Genomic DNA, 22,547 nt, shown 5'->3' on the forward strand with positions numbered 1-22,547 from the left:
ATAGGAAAAGTTGTAGAATTGCTTTTTAAAATTGTTATTGAAATGTTAATATTCCTTGCTGAGTTGTGAATCAAATGCCTGCAAATCTTCCAATCATACCTGCTCCAAGCTCCTCTCAACAATTGGCTACCTTACTCCTCATTGGCGAGACTCTAGATCTGTCAATTCGATATCCCCCCAACCTCCTCTTCCTGAGACAGTATCCAGAAGGAACTCCTTTTGGAATAGATATGCTTTCCTCCAGTGCAGTGGTTTTGGACCACTAGATTGTTGCTTTCTCCAGCATGCCTAACCTTCTCAATCTATCTTTCCTGTAAGGTGCACACCACTCGCTCCAGTCAGAGGTGCTTGGCCTTCGTCAATGATGTCCGATGTACTCAGCCGTCTCTTCCAATGACAAGACATTGCTTGTCCCGTATCCTTTGTATTTGTGTTGAGCACTCAAATGCCGATTATTTTTGTGTTGTTCCCTTGTGGGGGGAGGGGTTGTCCCTGATCTTTGTTTTGGGCGTTACTTCCTTATTGATGTAAGGATGGTCTTGAGATGTATGAGTTGTCTTGAGATGTATGAGTTATCTGGTATTTAAGATGTGCGGACTGTTTCCAGCGTGCTTGTAGTCTTGCTTTACTTTCCTGGTGAAGCTGTGATGCTTGAGGCTTTGTTCCGTGAACATAGATGCTGATGACTTAACTTGAGTGCCTCTGTATCCAGGTATGGTTGCAGACAGCAGGAAGAGACCGTCTTAATATTCAAAGAGTGCTTGTCTGCGTCTTTTGCTTGGCCCTTAATCGAGGCTAGTGGTTTGCTGTAGTCACTGGCTTCAAAGAGGTGCCCAGAGTAACAGCTCTTTCTGTTGTATGTTGGTTTCTCCTGGATGTCAAAGGAGTGGCCAGTTCTGTTGGAAGAGACATAAAACGATAACGATCATGTGATCTACCCAGTTCCCTGCCAATCCGCAGCCCCCAGATCCTCCTGCCCCTTTAATGTATTTACCACTTGTTCAGGATATATATTTACTGGCTGACCGCAATAATTGTTTCAACTTTTGACTGATGATTGGCAGTCATCCGTTTTTTAGAGGGGACCCTGTGTGTTATTTGCAAACCAAAATACTCTGTACCTGGTACTTATACTGCTCGTGCACAAGGTCGATGTTATCTTGGTGTAAAAGCTTGTTGTCTATTGCAAAAGTGGTGCCTCTAGTAGTCTTTAGGTACAGCTGGTCTTGTATTGTTGACTTGGGCCAGCATTGTTCATTATGTGTGTCTTGATCTTATTGGTCTGGGACTGGGTTGTCTGGGTGAGACTGGGTGATTTTGTTCACTCCTGTACGGGAGCCTTCCTTGCCTTTCTGTGGTACGTATGGCCTGGTGTTGACAAGAGGAAGGGTTCCTGTCTGGATACGTTATTTTAATTAGGTTTTTGTTTGTAGAATGTGCTGTTTTGCAGCGTGAATCTTTCTGGATTCACTATGCTGTGCATATTCCGCAATCTGGTGGTTGGGTCCGGAATCGTAGTCTTTTTTTTTTTTTTTTTTTTTTTTTTTGTCGTAGCCCAGGTGGGCGTCTACGTCCCACCATTTGGTGTACCTTCGGTGGCGTCGGCGTGCTTTCGGCGGAAGCTCCCACCCTTGGGCGCCATCTTCTTTCCGCCGTTGGGTCTGGATCGTCGCGTGAAGCGCCAGAAGTTTTGGAGGAGAGAGAGGAAATACAGCAACTCTTCAACGGTAAAGACCTGAGAAGATCGGGAGAAGAGGACCATCAGAGAAGAGACGACGAAGGAAGGAAAAAACTTCGAGATCTTCGACGTCCTTGGAGGAATGCGCACACAGGCGGCCCCCTGAGCGCAGGGATGTACAAGACACTCTTTAAATTCTGCAAGAACTGCCACCACAAGTTCGCGCAGAGGGACCAGCACCCGGTCTGCAACCTCTGCCTGCCAATCGACCATGAGAGCAGAGACTGCAACGCCTGCTCCGTCTTCAAGCCGAAGACACTCCGAGTTCGAGAGAGACAGAGGACAGCTCACCACAGGATGCAGGGCAAGGGCCAGGCCCCGGCGCTTTATGAACTGGGCCTCTCCACCGACTACTAGGACAACATCGCCGAAGGTCCAGATGACTTCACGGTCGCAGAGACCGATAAGAAAACGCCTGACAAGGTAGGAGAGTCTACGACCCCGAAAACCCCCACAGGGTCTCGAAAGCCAGAGGCAGACTCTCGAAAGTCAGAGCCCAGAGCCTCGAAAGGAGAACCGGCGCCGAAAACTTCGACGACCGAAGCTGCATCCTCTGAAAAAGAGCCCAGCGGATCCTTCGAGAAGGACTCCCGGAGGCCGAAGACTAGCGAAAAGCAAAGGTCATCGAAGCAAGCCCCCGAAAAAGGGTCTTCGACTTCGTAGGAAAAGGAGCCGGAGAAAGTTTCGACGCCGCCGAAAAGAGCAGCTGAAACGCTCGACGACGAGCAGGCCGCAGAGATGCAGAGAAAGAAAAGAAGGCTCGAGGCCGAAATGGAGAACATCCTTCAGAGAAAGAAGGACTTTGATGAGAAGATGAAAAGTTACAGGATCCCCTTGAAGCCGGCACCGGCCGTCGCTGAGGTACAGGAGCTCGAGGAGTTCGACGCCGAAAACTCCGGACCCCTCAGAGCACGAAGAGGAAGAAGACCGCTACTACACAGAGGGGAATTACGGGGAGCAGCAGTCAAGCTACGGCTCAGGTTCCTTGACGGCCCAAGACCAGGAATGGCAGGACATCGAGGCCGAAAACCTGGAGGAGGCTGTGGAAACATACCCCTCGAGGCCTTCGCCACCGGATGACATTGGGGCATACAATGAGGTGGTCAGGAAGGCGGCAGCAGCTTATGGAGTTAAGCTGGAAGAGGAAAAGCCAAAAGCAGATTTCCTGCTGGAGACATTGCTCCCCATACAGACAAGAAGCCAATTCTTGCCCATGCTAAAGAGTATCACAGACCAGGGGAAGGAAGCCTTCAAGGACCCGGCTACATGCAGGTCAGTAACGCCGAGAACGGAGAAGAAATACAAATTCTCCTCCCAGGACCCAGCTTGCATCAAGGGGTCAGTCACAGCAGATTCAATAATCGCTGCAACGGCCAGAAAAAGGGCAAACGTCCCAACATCTGGACCTCCACCTGACAAGGTAAGCAGGAGGATGGATCTAACTGGCAGGAAAATAGAGAGGAACGCCGCAACGCACTGGCGGATGGCGAACTCCAACGCCCTCCTGAATAGACATCAATACCAGCATTGGGATGAGATGGGCCAATTGCTCAAGCACCTCCCGGAACAATACCGTGAGAGGGCATCACACCTTGTGGAAGACGGGAAAAGCATCGCTAACTCGTGCCTGAAGACAGCCTTGGATGGGGCAGAAACATCCAGCAGTCTGATGGCTATAGGCATCACAGAGACAAGGCAAGCCTGGTTCAGGATCTCAGGCTTCAAGGCTGAGGTTCAGAACAACATCCTGAACACACCCTTCAACGGTGAAACACTGTTCGGAGCCCCAGTTGATGAAGCTCACCCAACTGAAGGACAACGAGACGGCAAGGTCCATGGGGGCCCTGCAATTCAGGGGGATGAGAAGGGGCACTCCTACACGGAGGCCGAACGGCAGAGGTGGAAGTCAGCGAGGAGATTCACACCAGGGGCAACAGAGTGACAACCAAGGTCACCAGGGCCAGCAGAGGCAAAACTGGAACTACCAGAGCAGGGGCCAGTCCTTTCGATCAAGAGGAAATGGATGGGGCCAGAGAAGGAGAGGCGGTGAACAACCCCCCCCCCCCCCCCTCCCTCTAAGTGACTTCACACGGAAAAAGGTGCTCTCCCACTCGAACCCTCCAGGGGAGGAGCACGGGAAAACAAAGAGGAGAGGGCTACACGGACAAGACACAAAGGAACATGCGACGCCAGTAGGAGGAAGATTGAGATTTTTTCTCCAGGAGTGGAGAAAAATAACGACAGACAAGTGGATACTCAACATTATGCAGTTCGGATACTGCATAGATTGGAAAAGAGACCACCAAACAGAAAGCCAAAGAAAAGAGCACTCGGGAAGAGAGCTGCGATTACTGCAAGAGGAAGCTCAAGAACTCCTCCTCAAAGCGGCCATTGAACGGGTCCCATTCAAAGAACGGAACAAGGGAGTGTACTCAAACTACTTACTGGTGCCAAAAGTGGACGAAAGTCTAAGACCTATCCTGGACCTACGGTTCCTAAACAAATACGTAAAAACTCAAATTGAAAATGACGTCCCTACAAGAGGTCATCCCACAGATAAAGGCCGGGGACTTCTTGTCCACCATAGACCTCAAAGATGCGTACCTGCACATCCCCATGAACAGGCAGCACAAGCTAAGATTCACAGTGAACAAGGATCACTACCAATTCACGACCCTGGCGTTCGGCCTAAAGTCCGCACCAAGGGTGTTCACCAAATGCCTTGCGGCAGTGACCGCACATCTAAGAAGAAAGGGGATACACGTGTACCCCTACCTCGATGACTGGCTCGTAAAGGCAAGCTCTTACAAGACATGCAAAGATCATGCAGAACAGGTGACAAGAACGCTAGCAAGCCTGGGATTCTCCATACACTGGGGAAAATGCTCGATGGAACCAGAGCAAGTGAAACTCTTCCTGGGAGCTCAGATCGATACCGTCAAATGCAGGGTGTTACCCAGCGAAAAGGGAACACTCAGCCTACTGAGGGAGAAACGTCACTACCAGAAGGGGCGAGCTCTGACAGTGAGGACTGTGAGCAAGATCTTGGGGATGATGGCGTCATGCATACACCTGGTCCCCAATGTACTCCTACAAATGAGACCACTCCAAGAGTGGCTACAACAGGAATGGTCAAAAGCTACAGGAAGTTGCGAGGATCTAGTGGTTGTAACGCACAGGGTGCAGGAAGAAATAAGGTGGTGGACCAAGGAAAGAATAACAGTAGGGAAACCTCTAACACCACCGGACCCAACAGTGACCATCACCACAGACGCATCCCAGAAGGGATGGGGTGCACACATGAACAGGCTCAGTGAGGGGTCTGTGGAGCCCTACAGATGCAGTCACACATCAACTACCTGGAATTGAAAACAATGTTGCTAGCCCTCAAGGCTTTTCAGAAACACCTGTACAGCCAGAAGGTGCTAATACAAACAGACAACAACACAACAATGTTTTACATAAACAAACAGGGGGAACTCTATCATTCCCCCTGTCAAGCTTGGCACAGGAAATCTGGAAATGGGCTATACCACTAAAAATAGACCTGCTAGCCATACACCTGCCAGGGAAGGACAATGTAGAAGCGGATTGGCTCAGCAGGCAGACTTCAGCGTCCCACGAGTGGGAACTCAATATTCAGGAAACAGACTATTCAGGAGATGGGGCACACCAACAATAGACCTGTTTGCAACACGCCGGAATGCAAAATGCCAATACTTTGCATCCAGGCAACCAGAGCCACTATCACAGGGGAATGCCCTATGGATAAGCTGGTCAAAAACATTTGCCTACGCTTTTCCCCCGATACCACTGATCCCCAGGGTTCTCAACAAATGCATGACGAGCAACATGACGCTCATCCTGGTGGTACCACAATGGGCCAGACAGACCTGGTACTCTCAGATAATGGAGATGGCGCAGGGACCCCCCCCACAAGTTCTCAAAAAGAAGAGACCTACTCTCCATGGAAAACTGAGAAGTTCTACACCCAGAGCCGGAGAGCCTCAACCTCTCAGCCTGGCTCCTGAGGACTTGGAGTTCGCACACCTAAAACTACCAGAGAGCCCCCTGCGGGTGCTGCGAGAGGCAAGAAGGCCCAGCACATGCAAGTGCTATGGGGAGAAATGGAAAAGATTCACTCAATGGTGTTGCAAGAAAAAACTGACCAGGGAATCCACGGTGCTAAGGTACCTCACGTACCTAATTAATGCAAAGCTAAGCTCATCCTCGCTGAGGGTGCACCTGGCAGCGATTGTGGCATACACAAGAGGAGAAACAGGGAAAAGCTTCTTTACATCCCAAGTCATAAAAAGATTCTTGGAAGGGGCTAAAAGAATAGCGCCACCAAAGAGAATGCCGCCACCGGCCTGGAACCTAAATGTGGTACTGACTGAGCTCATGAAAGCACCCTTCAAACCCATCCACAAAGCATCACTGCAAATGCTAACGATGAAAACGGCCTTTCTGGTAGCAATCACCTCGCTACGAAGGGTGAGCGAACTGCAGGCACTCACACTGCAGGAACCCTACATCCAGATACACAGTGACAGGGTCGTGATGAGAACAGACCCACACTTCATGCTAAAGGTGGTGTCAAGGTTCCACATGAATCAGAGTATTCAGATCCCTAGCTTCTTCCAAAACCCCACTACAAGCGCTGAGAGGTCGCTCCACACCCTAGACGCAAGAAGGGCTGTGATGCACTACATTAAAAGGATGAAGGAACACAGGAAAACAAAACAGTTCTTCGTATCCTTCGCAAACAGTTACATGGGCAAACCAGTGACTAAAAACACCATAGCACGACGGATCGCACAGACAATACAATTCTGCCACAAACAAGCCGGCCAGGAGCTAACAGGAGGGGCACAGGCCCACTCCACCAGGAAGAAAGGAGCAATAATTGCCTTTCTGGCCAACACACCAATTCAGGACATTTGCCTGGCGGCAACATGGGCTTCAGTGCACACGTTCACTAAGCACTATTGCGTGGATGTACAAATGAACAAAGAAGCACAAGTAGGACAAAAGGTGCTTCAACATATATTCAACAACCAACGCTCATCTTCCACCCAACCGCCACAAAAGTAACGAAAACCGCTACAAAATCTATGCACAGCATAGTGAATCCAGAAAGATTCACGCTGCAAAACAAATAGTTTCTTACCTGTCGGTGTAGTTTTGCAGCTTGAAGATCTTTCTGGATTCACTAGCGAACCCACCCGCCTCCGCCAGAAAGATGAGGCTGGAGAAGAAGATGGAAACACATAGAAAAGAAAGCAAGTTGAGGCTTACAAGATACGTGAAAAGAATTACGTTGAAAAAACGATTTACAAACCTAGCCATGGATTCACTACAAAGACAAAGAAAAGAGACAGAAAAAAGAATCCGAAGATGGCGCCCAAGGGTGGGAGCGTCCGCCGACGTCACCGAAGGTACACCAAATGGTGGGACGTCGACACCCACCTGGGCTACGACAAAAAAAAAGAGAGAAAAAAGACTACGATTCCGGACCCAACCACCAGATTGCGGAATATACACAGCATAGTGAATCCAGAAAGATCTTCAAGCTGCAAAAGTACACCGACGGGTAAACTATTCGTTATTGGGCACATTCCTGCCACATGTTTGGCTTGGAACAATACCAGCTGTTTTTCTTTAAATAAGTGCTTTTGGCTTGAGGTGACTTGCTACATCCCCTAAGGCCTACAATGCACATGGACAAAGGATACACCGTATTGTTTTTTGTTTTTTTTGGCCGGGCCTGGACGTGTTTTGAGTACTTCGAGGGGAAAAAGGGCTTAAGGGAACAGAAAGCTGAAGACCCACACTGCTGCATCAGGAAGCGATCATGACGAAGAGCCTTTGACCAGGTTGTCCGAGAAGGAATTGCTTGGGAAGGATTGTAGAAACACACCTTTTAAATTCTGTTATCCTTGTTCATAGTGAGTTTCCATGGTGATACCTGCAGTCTAAATGTGAAATATCATGGACCCCCTGTAAATTGATTCAATTCCTGGGACAGGGTAAACATACAATGGAAAATAGAGCTCCCAGGCAATAGTTAACATATGTAATGCAAGAAATGAGTTCAAAAGATAAAAAAAGTAAAAAACAATAAATTGTAATTTAAAATCGTCAAATATTTCCATTGGATACCTGCAGTCTAGTCTGTAAACTCTTCTTCTACTTGGCCATATGTTGATGACACTCATCCTTATTTCACTAACAGGAACAGTCAGGCTTTGGTACTTTTATCTAGGGTTGTCCGTCACCATGAGAAGCTACCTCTATGGTCTGACTTCGCAAATCAAACAACTGGGTCATGATGTACCCCAATCTCCAGGCTCTCATTCTAGCGATTTAGCCATCTGAGGAGTTACAATTCAGGAACTTGCACCTTCCTCTGAAACATATGGTAGCTTATTAGGAAGCTAGAAAACTTACTAAGCAATCTTATTATGCACCTAAATAGAAACAATTTGTCAATTACTGTCAATCACAATATTGAGCTTTCGGCATTCACAGCCCAAAACCTTGTTGGTTATCTGCTGCATTTGCAAATTGGAGGCCTAACGTACACTTCTGAGACCGTATATCTAGCTGAAGTTGCTGTTTACCTAAAAAGAAATTTAAAAAAGTAATGTCCGTCGGTTTTCAAAATTCCTGCCATGGAAGCTCTTATGGAAAGCCTAATTCTTCCTAGAGTTCCCACAGCATCTACTTGAGACCATAGCTTTGTACTCGTCGGGTAAGTGTGACGCCATTTTAGCTGCTCCTTGCCTAAGTTGTTCCTGCACTTTCATGTCAATGGAGGTGTATGCTTGCAGTTGGGAAGGTACTGTTTGCAGAGAAAATGAGGATTATTTATTCGTCAGGTGGTTGTAGCAGATTTATCAGTTTTGATGTTATGGTCTTTCTCATTACCTCATGGTCCCTGTTCACAACCTCCATTTCACGCCACTCTTTTCTAATGATCTCATTTATTCTCATGTCATCTGGTCTCCTTGTGCTCTCTACCCCGTTACATTTTCACCTATGATCTTTTCACCCCTCCCAAATCCTTGACTGTAAGCCTCTGCATCATTGGTCTCCCCAAATCACTCTCCTTTTACCCATTTATCTTGTGATCTTCTTGTTCCCTCTGTCTCCCTGGCCTGTTACTTTGTGCCTCCACACCATTGTTCCCATGTGGTCTCTGCCCCACTATTCCGTTTGGTATTGCATGGCTTGGGCTTGTGTTGGTATTCACTTAATTTGGTGTGCATGCACTTCTGTGAAGACATAGTGGTGATCTTGTGGATGTTGTGTGCTCCTATATTAACTTACCAGCAAATTGTGATGAACATGAGTGTAATGGTTCACAAGTCTTCAACTTGGGTGCCGTCCCTGTGTAAAATGTACACGCAGCATAAGTATGTTAGGTTTGAACCTACCTTACCTTCAAGCTGGGGTTTTCATATAGTAACCGGGACCGCAATACATCCTAATGACTGCCTTGCAGTACCAGTGTGTGAATGCTTTGGGTTGTGGAGACCAGTTTGCTGTAAAATGCTGGAATGCTCATTTCCCCATGTTCATTTGCCTTTATTGACTTGCCAGATATCTGTCAAGATACTAATCAAGTTCTTTTCAAGCTCTGCCATGGGTCAGAGGAAGTTCCGTGCAACAGAGCTGTTCACGTTGGCCTTTCTGAAGCTCCTGGCTGTGCGCTGCATGCTCAGCTCCCACTTCCAATGTACAAACCTGAGCAGGTGCTCTCTGCTCCTGAGCAGTTGGATGTTGTGCCCATGGACCTGTACCTGAGCACAGCCGAGCTTCAGCCAAGCGAGAGCCTGCCATTGGAGTTCAGCGATGTGAGTTTTCATCACCCATGGTTGGGACAGCAGGAGAGATGGGTTGTAGGGCAAGTTCTGGGTTTTTTCTTAATATTCGATGTGTGTAATGCTGAGCATCTAATAGCCAGATCTGAAAAGCCAGTTTTGCAGAATTGTGTTCGAGGCATATGAGCTGCATATCACACCAGATGGCATTAGATTGCCATCTGGTGTTGGGCTTGGATGCTTGCACCATGTTGTTGTCTTGGTAGAAGTCTTTTTAGTCAGGAGATGGGGGACTCCTCCCTTGGACGATAGTGCGCATGGGCATCGACTCCATCCTTAGATTGTTTTTTTTCGCCATTGGGTTTGGATGCAACTTTTGTGCTCCGGTTCGAAACTTTAATTTCAAACTGTTTCAACGCGCAAAACTTCCTTAAAATCTTTGAGTTCACTTCAAACATCGATATCTTCAACTCGGTTCTCATCTGCTCCATTGCGGTCGTCGGCACGGGTTGCTGGGCTTATCGACGCCGTAAGGCCGAAGGCACATGGAAAGGGCACTGTTTAAAAAATGCCCCCAGTGTGGAGCAAAATTCCCACACAGTGACCATCATATGGTCTGCAACCTGTGTCTCTCGCCAGAACACGAGTCCAGCTTGCGCCTCCTTTCAATCAAAGAAGACCATTCAAGATAGTCGGGCTCGACGACGCATCATGGCGCAGAGATCAGCTCCGGACCCAGAGGACATCTTCAATGAAGGCCCAGATGTCCCAGAAGAAGATTGCGAAGATCTCAATCGTGTCCGAGGCAGAAGACTCCGATGACCCCATCACTCCTGGTCAACGATTGAGTACTACTGCCCTTATCCCTACCCCATCATCAAAACAGAAGGCACTGGTCAAGACTTCACCTGTTGGTCCCAGTCTCGACCGAAAGCACACTTCACAAGCCCCGGTTCCGAAGAAGAAAGACCAGCCATCCGGTAGCTCGGGACCAAGCAAACCGCATATAATCCCATCGGCACCAAAGCCAAAAGAACACTCTGCTCCGAAATCCATTCCAATTCCTTCGGCACCGAAAGACAACCCGACCTCTAACATTTCCTGGCCTGTAGATAAACCGGTTTCGAACATTTCTAAGCCTAAGGACCACGCCCCTGCTCCAAAACCTTCAGAACCAAAAAACAAGCCTAAGGATTCTACCACGCCTCCTAAGGCCAAAGAACACGAAAATCAGCACCAGCCCCGCTCTGAACCGAAAATATTGCCGCCATAAGCGGGTATTGAGGAAGAGGAACCTGTCCATCCAGATCCCGTCTATCCTAAGCAGAAAAAGATCTATAGTCACCCTAAAACAGGTCATATCACAGCTGTGCCATCCAAAAACAAAGACAATGCCTGTGAAGAAAGACTCTGCTACATCATCTATGCCCCCGTCTTCTCCTGTACCTCCTTCTAATCCTCCTCCTCCTCTCACCAAACCAGTTACACCACCTCTACCTGTAACTTCTCCACCACATAAACCACCACCATATCATGATAACCTAGGAATGGGGGGAGACCCCAATAATCCATTCACAGATCCAGACGACACACCACAAGACGATTGGGATTACAATGATCCAATAGATCTTCCAGACCTCCCAAGCCCCCAAACATACCCAACGAAACCATCTCCCCCAGACGATAAGATTGGTTTTGGACAATTAATCGGTCTGCGGTTTTTCACTGAGTTGAAATGCACTCTGACAAACCAGAGCTCCTCTCCAGACTCATACAATTCAGGGCATGTGGAGCCTGCAGCAAAAGCAGCTTCACATAAATCATCTAGAGTTGCTAGCGAGTTTTCTAGCGCTCAGTGTTTCAAGTACATCTAGTAGGCAAAGCAGTCCTGATCTTAACAGATACCATGACATCAATGTGCTATATACAAAAATGAGGGTGAGGGGGGCGCACACTCTAGCTGTCGCAACTAGCACAGACCATCTGGGGATGGGCTATACGTCACAAAATGTATCTCCTTGCAGAACACCTTCCAGGAGTAAACCATCAAATTGCAGATCTTCTCAGTCGTTAAAGACCACAGATCCACGAATGGGAACTCCACCCTCAAGTTTTCCTCTCATTCTTCCAAATGTGGGGCTGTCCGGACATACATCTGTTCGCCACAAACCTAAATGCAAAATCCCAAGCTTCGCATCCAGGCATCCACACCCATGGTCCACAGGCAATGCACTATGAATGAATTGGTCAGGGATATTTGCCTACGCTTTTCCGCCTCTCCCACTCATTCCATTAGTAGTTCGGAAGCTCAGACAGGCGTCCCTGACACGAATCCTTGTTGCTCCCAAATGGGCCCGGCAACCCTGGTTCACAACCCAGTTGGAGCTCCCTGTAGTTACTCACCAAAAACTACATCTCAATCCCAATCTTCTCACTCAGAGCCATAGAGAAGACATCCAGATCCCAGTCATCTCAAACTTGAGATTTGGCACCTGAAATCATAGTTTAGCTTCCTCGAACTCACGCCAGACTGCATGAACATCATCAAAGAAGCTAGATGTTCTACCACAAGAGCATGCTATGCAGCAAAGTGGAAGCGATTTGTAATGTACTGCAATAACCAAATCAATCCGCTGGACGCTTCAGTTCAAAACATCTTTTGCTATTTATTACATCTTGCTGGAATAGCTGCATACCTACAGAACAGACATCTGTCTCTCTTTAGAGTGCCTGACATTAAAGCATGTATTGGGGGACCTAAAAGAACCATTCCTCTAAGACTTCCACCTGCTACAGTGTGGAATCTTAACATTGTCCTTACAAGACTGATGTGTCCACCCCTTGAGCCATGGCATAGATGTGAACTGCAATTTCTCTCCTTGAAGGTAGCTTTTCTTCTAGCCATAACATCACTGAGGAGATTAGGTAAGCTTCAGGCACTAACCATAAAAGAACCATTTTTACAAGTACACCAAAACAGTGGTTCTTGGGACCAACCCTAAATTCCTACCAAAGGTCGTTTCTGCCTTCCATATCAACCAATCTGAGTTGCCTGTGTTCTTCCCTCAACCTGATTGTGGCAGAAATTGCTTTGCACACTTTAGATTTGAAAAGAGCTCTACTTTACTATGTAGAAAGGACTAAACTTTTCCGCAAGACATAACTGTTTGTCGCTTTTGCGCCACCACATAAAGCCAATCATATATCAAAATCAGGTATTGCACAGTGGATAGTCAAATGTATTCAGACATGCTATGCAAAAGCAAAACTAACACTAATTCCCCCTAGAGCGCACGTCACACGCAAACTAGGGGCTTCTATGGCATTCTCAGGGAATATACCCCTAGATGACATCTGCAAAGCTGCAACGTGGTCTACACTCACACATTCACAAAACACTATTGTGTAGATGTGTTAGCAAGACAGCAAGCTAGTGTTGGACCAAGCAGTTTTACGTACACTATTTCAGACGACTGCAACAGCTGCAGGTTAGCCACCTCTTTGGGAGAACTGCTGTATAGTCTATGCAAAGCATGTGATCTACAGCTCGCATGCCCCAAACGGAAAATGCTACTTACCCAGTATGCATCTGTTCTTGGCATGTAGAGCTGTAGTCGCATGCACCCACCAGCCTCCCTGGGAAACCTATACCTGTTCCATTATTATCTTACTTGGATACATACATACATGGTCATCTCTTACTAATCTTACTAACTCCATTATCACCCTTCGTGGCAAACAATTTAACTATGGAGCTGATGCCCATGCGCACTATCACTGAAAGGAGGCGCCCCCCTACCTCATGACTGGAAAAGACTTCTTTGTTTTTGTTCTAAGTGCAAACATCCGGACCCAACACTAGATGGTGGGCTATGCAAAGCATGTGATTCTAACGCTCTACATACCAAGAACCGATTCTTACTGGGTAAGAAGCATTTTCCTTTGTATTTGACCCAACTGTAATGCTACAGTGACATACGAGTGGCATTTGCATGTTTCCCTACTGTCAGATAACCTAATGCGTAGCAGTTGGTCAGTTTATTAGTATATTGTTCTTGCAATATCACTAAGACTACTGAGGAAATGAGAACAGCATATATATTCAGCAGTTGCCTAAGAGAGAATTAGGCTTGACAGGAAATTACTGTTACTTCCTTGACCTAGATGTGACTTCTTTCCTCCACGATTTGATTTAAGACTGAAGAAGATCGGTCTCCCACCTCAAAGTCTGGTCTTGTTCGTGAGTGCATGGTGTTATGGTGCTGTTAACCTAGGTATGGTAGAAAGGGTTTCCTTTCCTTGCCTGCTGAAGGCAAGAAGCACTTCTCCCTTGGGTCAGATAGTTTACTTGGAAGTGATAAGTGTCTTTTTGAGTCACATGAAATTTCCAGTGAACTTTCTTTGTGAGATTATTACTGACTGAAGTCTTGTAGCTTGAAAGCTCGGCCCTTAATCGAGGATGGTGGTTTGCTGTAGCCACTGTTTTCAAACAGGTGCCAAGAGTAACTTCTCTTCCTGTGGTCTGTTGACTGCTCCAGAACCATCAAAGGGGGCTGCCAATTCAGTTGGAAGATACAATTTTCTTTTTGTTATAATGTGGCCCGGCTACCACCAGTTTTGCAATGCTGACTTGTTGGAGTATACATTAGAGCTCTTATGACCCGTTTTATTCCCAACTCTGATCAGAAAAACTGTGCTTGAAGTTGAATTTTCTAGAAGCCTAGTCAATGCTATAGTGCTGAACGACGTGGAAAAGGTTGAATTTCGTGATGGAGCAGATTCACGGAATAAGAAATTAAATATGTGATACTGTTAAACTCCAGTATGATTGTGCAGTTTGCTAATCACTTTTTTGTTCTTAAATGTTTGCAGGACCTGGATGTGGTAGGCGATGGAATGCAGTGTCCCCCTTCTCCTCTGCTTTCGGACCCCTCTATATCTCTGGAAAGTAAACTACTGACTTCTAATACTTCCAAGGAAGACTCCCAGCCCTCCACTAATCCAAAACAAACACCACAGCAAGATCGAAGACCAGCCTTGACTCACCAGAGCACTACTGGACAGGTACATAAAATGAGTGTGGTGTTAGATGCCAGATTAGTTTCCTATTTAGTGGGAGATAAAAGGGGGGGGCTTGTCCAGTAATTCCTCTTGTGCTTTGAGTGGAAAGGAGTCCCCTCGCACTATCTTGCATGGGCTTTGCTATGGAATTTGGCCCTGATAGAGGTCTCTATTCTTGTAGGTCCACTTCCTCTGCTATGATCCTTTTGATGTAAGATGAGTTTGAGAATCTTGGTTTGGTGTGAGATAAAGTGCAGTGACTTAATATTGTAAAAGCATCCCAAAAAACCCTTACCAGGTAGAGACAGGATTTAGTTGTTTCTTCTGGAAAATGATGGCAAGCTGGTAGTGAGCAACAGAAGTCGAGCGATGTAGGATATTTAGATCAATTTTCAGCCTGTCTGTTGTCTTCACTGAGGTTGCAGCTATTAGAAATAGTTGTCTATTTTGGCTAGCTGCTCCAGCCTTGCTTAATGGCACTGAATCGAGGCCTTTGGTTTGTGGTAGCCACTGGTTTCAAACAGGTGCCAAGATAAATGTTTCTTCCTGTGGTCTGTTGGCTGCTCCAGGACCTCCAGAGGGGGCTCGGCCAATTCAGTTGGAAGATACAGTTTGAGCCTAGTCCCTTGTACAGAGAGAGGTTGGTTTTGAGGCATGAATCCTTTTCTGGATACACGTGGTGCATCTATTCTGCCGTCTAGTGGTTGGGTCTGTAATTGTCTTATGTCTGTCTTGGTCACGGTCTGATTCTTTTTTTTCTGCTGTTGGGACTGGAAACACACCGAAGGAACTCAGAAGCATCTACAAAACTTTGCAGAAAAAGTCAACCGAAGACACCAAGGATCACCGAATGGCCAGGAGAAAACCACTTGGCAAGAGAATCTAGAGAAGAGAGGCAACTAGGGGATTTGGCGAACACCCCTGTCCAGTCCTTCCCTAACTACCATAAGTTTGCACAGAGGGATCCACATCGCCAAAACCTGCAAAGCCTGCTCCAACTTTGTACTAAAGACCCTCAAGACGAGGTTGAAGCAGTGACTGGCATGCCATGGCTGGCTCCTATAAAGCACGGGAATCCAAGGATCTGGCTCTCACCAGTGACGAGGAAAACTTTGAGGAAGAAAAACCAGCATAAGGGAGCGACTGACGCTGAAAGGAAGGACTTAAGTAAACATGAAAGGGAGCTTCCCCAAGGAATAGAGAATAAAATGAATGGAAATCTACCAAAAACACCCACAGAACAGCTAAGTTATTTTAGAAAATTTATTTACAGTTTATCATTTTTGATAAAATCATTTAGTTCAGCATAGAAAAAGGTCAGTTTCTAATGTAAAAAAACATTGGATTGTAGAATCATGAGGAAACATCAGCCCAAGTGCAAATATGACAACAACAAAAACACATGACACACCGTTCATTCATTCAATCAATCATACATACTCTATCAGGCAAACCAAGTATTAACATTCAACAAAGCATCAAAAACAGCATACAGTGGGAGAAAAAGCGCCGACGCGCGTTTCGGAAACTAAAAGTTGTTTAAGAGTATTTAATCCATAAGTCTGTGCGGTCTGGAGCGATCCAAATTCAATAGCACACCGTAAGTAAAAAAATATCAGTTCATAATTTCAATGTTGGGCTGACAGAGCATATCTCTGGGTCCATTGAAACTGACCAAGATTTAGAAGTCACTTATGGTCAGGAAATTGTTCCGGAGAGTATGTACAGGTGATGGCAGGCTGTCAACAAAGTTGCTATGAGTAATATCGTTTATAGATTCCAGTACTGTCCCAGTTTTCTCTTGATCAAACAAATAGATGTGATGAACTGAGAGCCCCAGTATTCTGGTCCTAAAATCTGTCGTAAATGAAGATGTGGATTCAAGGAAATCTGGTCCAACCATCTAGTAAGTGTAGCCAGTAGGGGGAGCCGTCTGATAACGTAAATGAGATTGTCTCCTGCTCGCGTAAGACGGGACACGTTATGGGTAAAAATGATGCTCATCCACAGTTCCTCGTAGCCGGTTATGCACTGTCCTTGTCTGTCAGCGAGCACCCGGGGTACATCGATATCGCAGCTGGCGGCCTCAGCGTTCGTCCATGATCGGAATAGCAAATCTAGAAAGGAAAGGAAGGAACATCGAAGTGTAACTCCGAAGCCAGCAGGCACATAGGAGGGTTTGAAGGACAAAGAGCACAAGGACTTGAAGATGACCTTGACAATCGATGTCAAGCATTCGATTGAGGAAAACCACTGACGCGATTCCAAAATGGTAGCGCTCCTGCAGTGCAAAGGAGTTTGACTCCTTATGGTGTTATGCATACCCACAAAGCCCTCCGAGCCTAGGGAAGTGGAGGCCAATGTACAGAATATTGAGGCGTCGTCGGAGCCACATAACGAGACCCAGGAAGGCCTCTTCAACTGCGAGGAAGACTAGCCAGTCGTGGTGAAGAGACAGCCATTTCGGCAAATGGCAGGATCCTAAGCCCACACCCCTGGACGGCGTACATGTAAAAAGGACTAATCAAGACCCCGGCAGACACATATGAAGTCCTGCTCTAGGAATAGGTGGATGAATCCTGCTTCCTCCTGGAAACCTTGATGTCAACACAGAAAGCAAATCTCTACTTCCCCATGTCTTCCAGTAAACTAGATCAGTGAAAGGAAAGGTTCAAGAAACCTGCTAAAACCAGGGTGGTCACCCCTTGAGTGGAAGATAAATCGAAACACCAATTAGTGTCCCCAATAAATCGGGTGCAACATACCAGCAGACGAGGTCATAGTGGCAATGGCCAGGAAGAGGAATAACACCCCCACATCAATTGGGCCAGCATCCGAGAAAGATCAGAAGGAGATGGACCTGGTGGGTAGAAAGACAAAGAGAAATGGTGATGCAATATGATCGTGAACTCCAGAAGATAGTCACGAGATTGGGAGAAAATTGGAGTCGTGCAGAACCTTACGGAGAAATTCAAGAAGAGAGCGATGGGAATCATCAAGAAGGCAAGATAATCTCCAGCTCCTGCCCTAAATCGGCTCTGGGCATGGCGGATACCGCCGGCAGGCACATTTGCACGGTTGCCTTCCACAGGAGGTCTGTATGAGTCAGGGTCTCCGGATTCAAGGCAGAGGTGCTGGCATCTGTCATAAACAAGCACTTCACAAGAGAATCTCTTTGAGACTGCCGAGGACTAAACACTCCAGCAAATAAAGGACACGTCTTTATGCTAAGGCCATGGGGTGGGGGGGGGCTTACAGTTCAGTAGGTCGTGTGGGGGGAGCTCCAACAGGAGACTAGCAGGCAGTGCTGGTTCTCGATAGCCCCGCAACACCACCACCACCAGCAGCAGCAGGGTCCCAACCAGCAAGCCGCACACCAACCTGCTCTACAGCAGTAGCTACACCCTGCAAGGCAGTCCTTTCACAGAAAGCCCAGGGGGAGAGGACAAACCCGTAAGGAGAGGAAATAAGCAAATGACTCTGCTGACCAACAGCCCCGCCACATAACACCATGGGGTGAAAGAATAGGAGGATTCCTCCAGGAATAGACCTCTAACACCTCCGGCAATTGGATCGTTAAAATAAGACCTGGTTACTGAGTCGAGCTCACCAGGCTACAGCCTCGTGTTCCTCGAAAGACAAGAACCATAAGGGCAGTTGCGAGAAGAGGTCAAGAAATTCATCAAAAAACAAACCCTAGAGCAGAGGTCTTCAAACTTTTGATGCCGAGACCCCCTCGTCATACTTTTTCAGGTGTAAGGACCCCCTTCTGCCAGAAATTTCTAGAACCTGGTACTCCCGTACCCCCCCCCCCCCCCCCCCCCCTCAATACCAACAGCATTTTTACAGTTGGGAAATAATAAACCGTGATTAACAAACCAAGGGTCAGTGAGTGTAGGGGCGTGATCAAAGGTGTAGCTAAAACCAAAGGGCCTGAGGGATTGGTGGGGAAGCGGCGCAAGTATACTTGCTGCACTGCCCCACACCAATGTGAAAGAGCAGGAATGCACCGTATTTATGAAATACGGTGCATTCCTGTCCTTTGCCTTTGCGTTAGTGCACAGTTTGCTGCCTAGCACCAACATAGGCACTATTGTTTTTGTACAGGAGGGTCACCTTCCTTCACTAAAACAATCCTGAGGCGTTTTCCTCTTTCTAAGTGAGCTGCAGAATGCAGCACACATGGAAAGAGGATAAAACAAGGAGGAATTAAAGCCTTTCTCCTTGCCATGCTTCCACTGTGGAAGCATCAGTTTTTAGAGCTGCCCCCGGTTTACGTGATTTTGTAAATATGGGGCAGCATCAAAATCCATGGGTGTTACATGGGAACCCTACGCAAAGCCCATGGAACACCTATTTGATGTTACTTTAGCTGCTGTCTTACTCCATACCTATGAGGGCATGCAAAGTCATGCAGGGTGACTGCATGCCTCATAGATATTGTTGAGACGCTTGCACCACCCTAGCGTAAAATAAAGTGATGCTCTGGCGATACAAGCCTCTCGTAAATAAACCCAAAAATATTCTGTGCGTTTTTTTTTTTTTTTTTAGGTCTTTCGCCTTCAGGTATCTACATAAAATAATGGGCAGCGTAAATGGGAAAATAAAAAAAGTCGTTACTCTGTGAGAAATGCACTGTAGTCCATTATAAAACCTCTATTCGTTGGTGCACTGCAGAGGTCTGTGTGTTACCAAAGAGAGACAGAATTAAAACTTGATTGGTGCAGTGGGGAATAGTGATGTGTATTTTTAGTGCTACAAGGTAACAGCCTGTGACAGAAAGCACTGTGTATATGTAAGTCAGTATTTTATACTTGCATTACACACAGTGTAAGAATGCTGCAAAACGTGCAAATACGATAAAATGTTGCTTCCAAAATGTAGATTTTAGCAATACCAGAGCGTATGTAATGCAATTGGTTTTATATAACTCCCTTCACCATCTCTTTAAGGGTACTAAGGGTTGTGTAAATGCAGTTCAAATTAAAGGCAAGCGCTCCCCAGCGCAGTTGTTAATAACTCTTTGCACTTACACTCAAAAAACAAATGTTTGTCATCGCAAAGCTTGGAGTGATTTAATCAGCTACGGCCAGAACCACTCCCAAGGATCCTTTACACTTGCAGATGATAGGCACATATACCTTTTTATTCAGGCAATCAGCTGATAACTATCTAAATTAGCTGTCCCCGGATGGCTGTCTTACTACAAAAGGAAAGGAAACGTTTTGGATTGCAGGGACAAGTGAAGCTGGGGAATACTCCACCCCCTTCCCAGGACTCCGGCCTCCCTGGGGGTCGTGCCTCACAGATTGGAGACCTTTTCAAGCAAACCTACCCATTGGCGATATCTGTGTGGCCGCATCCTGGTCTTCCGGCACACCATTGCAAAACACTTAGTGTGGACAAGCACATAAATAAGCACAGGTGGGACAGAGAACTAAAACACGTTTGCCAACTGCTCTACATCTTAACCCATCTTTCCCAAGGAAACCAACACGACTACATGATCGGATGCACAGAATGTGAATCCAGAAAATAATTCATACTGCAAAATTAGTAGTTTTGCAGCCGGAATAATTTTCTAGATTTGTATCCCATCTCTGAGATGGTGATGGAAGCAAGCTGGCAAGATCAGCGATACTTCAAGATGGAATTTTCTCCTGAAGCCATCTATTTAGGTCTTCCTCAACCCGCATGTGAAGCGTTCTGATACCCACTCTGGTCATGTTCGCGCTATACAAAACTTTAAATAAATAAAATAAATGAACGGTCCTAAAGGAACACAACAAAAGAATCTGAAGATGGCGACCGCTCGTAGTTACTTTCGGGGCCCTGTTTGACATCACAAAGGGATGGGCTAATCAAAAAATGGCAGTCAGTGATGCACACAAAAAAGAGATGAGCCAATTCCAGATCGAACCGCTAGATGGCGGAATAGATGCACAGCATGTGAAACCGGAAAATTGTTCAGACTAACACTACATTACTGCTGGTGGTAAATACTAATTTTGTTCACAACAGGTACTGCATTTTTGAAGGATTAGCAATTTTGGGTCTGTAATATGATCAAAAACTCTTAATGGAGCATGCCTGAATTGTACCACTGAGCTGAAAATGACCGTAACTTTTTTTTTTTTGATTCCTTAGGGTCAAGTACGCACTGTCTCTGGACTTCAAAATGAAGCGAAGGAGGAGGACTCTGCTCCTCTCCCAGTATCACATGGAGCACCCACAACAAATGGAAATGGCAAATCTGCTGCACCATGCTGAGGAAATGTGATTTCCCTCTTGTCAAACCAATTGAAGGGATGGGGTGGACGGTAGACAACACTGAATTGTCCTGTTGGCATTTGATGTCTAGATCACTAGGACAGCCCACAATGAAAGGGTTCGGTCCCCTGCTCTTCAAGCTTCAGTGGATCTTTATTTTACTTGCATTTCTACCAGTTTTGTACAATGGGGATTCACATACATTCCTAGAATCTTGACTACTGAGGTTGGATTTACATCCGTGGAACTGTTCCCCAGCACAAAAAGTCTCAGTTGTTTGTTGTTGAAACGTGACCGAGCATACAAGTTACAAAAGATTTTCCGCCACAGAAATGGCCGTAAGATCCAGGAGTTGCATTTAAACACTGGTCTCGAGATTAGACTTGAAGTTTCCAGTCTGCCCAGATCTTCATGTCAATTGCGCACTGGAGATGCTGCCACTAGTTAGAAACGCTTTCACATTCTCATCCTGTGTAGTCTACACATGTCAAGACCGTGAAATGTTCTATCAAATACTTGGTGTGCTGCCACTATTTCTTAGTTTATGATCCTAAACAGATGTTTTGGGAATGATCAACTTGGGCTACGAGTCTGTCCGCATGAGCTCAGTGAAATGTGACAATTTGAAGAGCGCTTGGAAACGTCTAACCCTCCACATCCTTAGTTTGGTTGTGGATGCTGTGAATAGGATTCCTCTGGTAACGCTGGTAACAAACATGAGATTCTTTGCAACTGCAACCAAATGTGTTTTTAACACTTTTATTCCCAAATATGAGCTTATGAGCCTGAAAGTGAGAGATACAAAAACTGTTATACAGGAATGGGTCCTCTCCTAATTCGAAGCATTTATATTGCCCCACTGCCAGGCTGGACTTCGGAAACACCCACATGTTCATTTTTTTCCTTCTGCTTTATAAATTTTCATAGCTAGAAAGCAACTAAACTTTTTAAAATCTCGTATCTCTGTGTGGAAGTTTGGCTGATCCATTAAAGAGATGCTTCTACAGTTACTGGAGCCTGTTTCGACTCCGAAGTCAACATGCAAAACCATTTTACCTCTTATTTATTATGACCTGTTGGAGCAAGACTTTGCATGCAACACCAGTTTGTCAAACCGAAAGTTCCAGTTTTTGTTTATAGCAACTTTGTACCTGAACCTATTTTATTCTTTAGGACAATTTGTTTTTTGACCAACCTATAAAAAAGAGTAGCTATGTTCTTATATTTCTACCTTGGTAGCCGTGTGAACATTGTCGAAGAGGTCACTTGAAAAGGCATTTAAAAACCCAGAATTGGCAAATGTAATAGGTCTGGCTTGTATTTTGAACCTTTGAAGATTAAAGCCTGCTGCATTGAAAGAACAAAAATGCTTGTTTTCTGTGTAGAATGTATCAGTTCAATACAGAATGTAATGTGTGGTGATCCAGGGTACTTTTGAGGTGTTAAATAGTCCCTCATGTATATCACCACAAACAGTCCAGGAGGTAGAATGGTAAACCAGGCAGCGAGTAGCATGAAGCGAGATGATCCTCCTATTGAATTACCATACCTCCCCATAGCCCTTAAATAACCTTACCACCCTTTACTACTACCCACCCTTAAAAATGACCTTTATCACCCATTGCCGCTAACCACCCCTAAATTTGTTGTTT

The 22,547-nt window shown here is 46.1% G+C and overlaps 1 protein-coding gene and 3 non-coding genes across 5 annotated transcripts in view; all 4 read left to right on the forward strand.

The window, feature by feature from the left end:
• The window catches only part of KANSL2 (KAT8 regulatory NSL complex subunit 2), a 31,410-nt gene extending 9,148 nt beyond the window's left edge, over positions 1-22,262 (forward strand). For both annotated transcript variants that reach the window (XM_078685926.1, XM_078685935.1), the window contains exons 7-10: positions 319-415; positions 9,344-9,597; positions 14,437-14,628; positions 20,773-22,262. In XM_078685926.1, the coding sequence (XP_078542052.1) occupies positions 319-415; positions 9,344-9,597; positions 14,437-14,628; positions 20,773-20,895 (666 nt within the window). In that variant the 3' untranslated portion in view covers positions 20,896-22,262. The remainder of the gene's footprint in view (positions 1-318; positions 416-9,343; positions 9,598-14,436; positions 14,629-20,772) is intronic.
• On the forward strand, positions 779-914 carry LOC144781000 (small nucleolar RNA SNORA2/SNORA34 family). Its single transcript, XR_013600857.1, has one exon. It is a non-coding gene; the product is annotated as a small nucleolar RNA SNORA2/SNORA34 family (small nucleolar RNA).
• On the forward strand, positions 14,007-14,144 carry LOC144780985 (small nucleolar RNA SNORA2/SNORA34 family). Its single transcript, XR_013600853.1, has one exon. It is a non-coding gene; the product is annotated as a small nucleolar RNA SNORA2/SNORA34 family (small nucleolar RNA).
• On the forward strand, positions 15,099-15,238 carry LOC144780996 (small nucleolar RNA SNORA2/SNORA34 family). Its single transcript, XR_013600856.1, has one exon. It is a non-coding gene; the product is annotated as a small nucleolar RNA SNORA2/SNORA34 family (small nucleolar RNA).
• Positions 22,263-22,547: the final 285 nt, after the last annotated feature.

This window comes from Lissotriton helveticus, chromosome 1_1 (assembly GCF_964261635.1).
Source record: "Lissotriton helveticus chromosome 1_1, aLisHel1.1, whole genome shotgun sequence".
Classification (NCBI taxonomy): domain Eukaryota; kingdom Metazoa; phylum Chordata; class Amphibia; order Caudata; family Salamandridae; genus Lissotriton; species Lissotriton helveticus.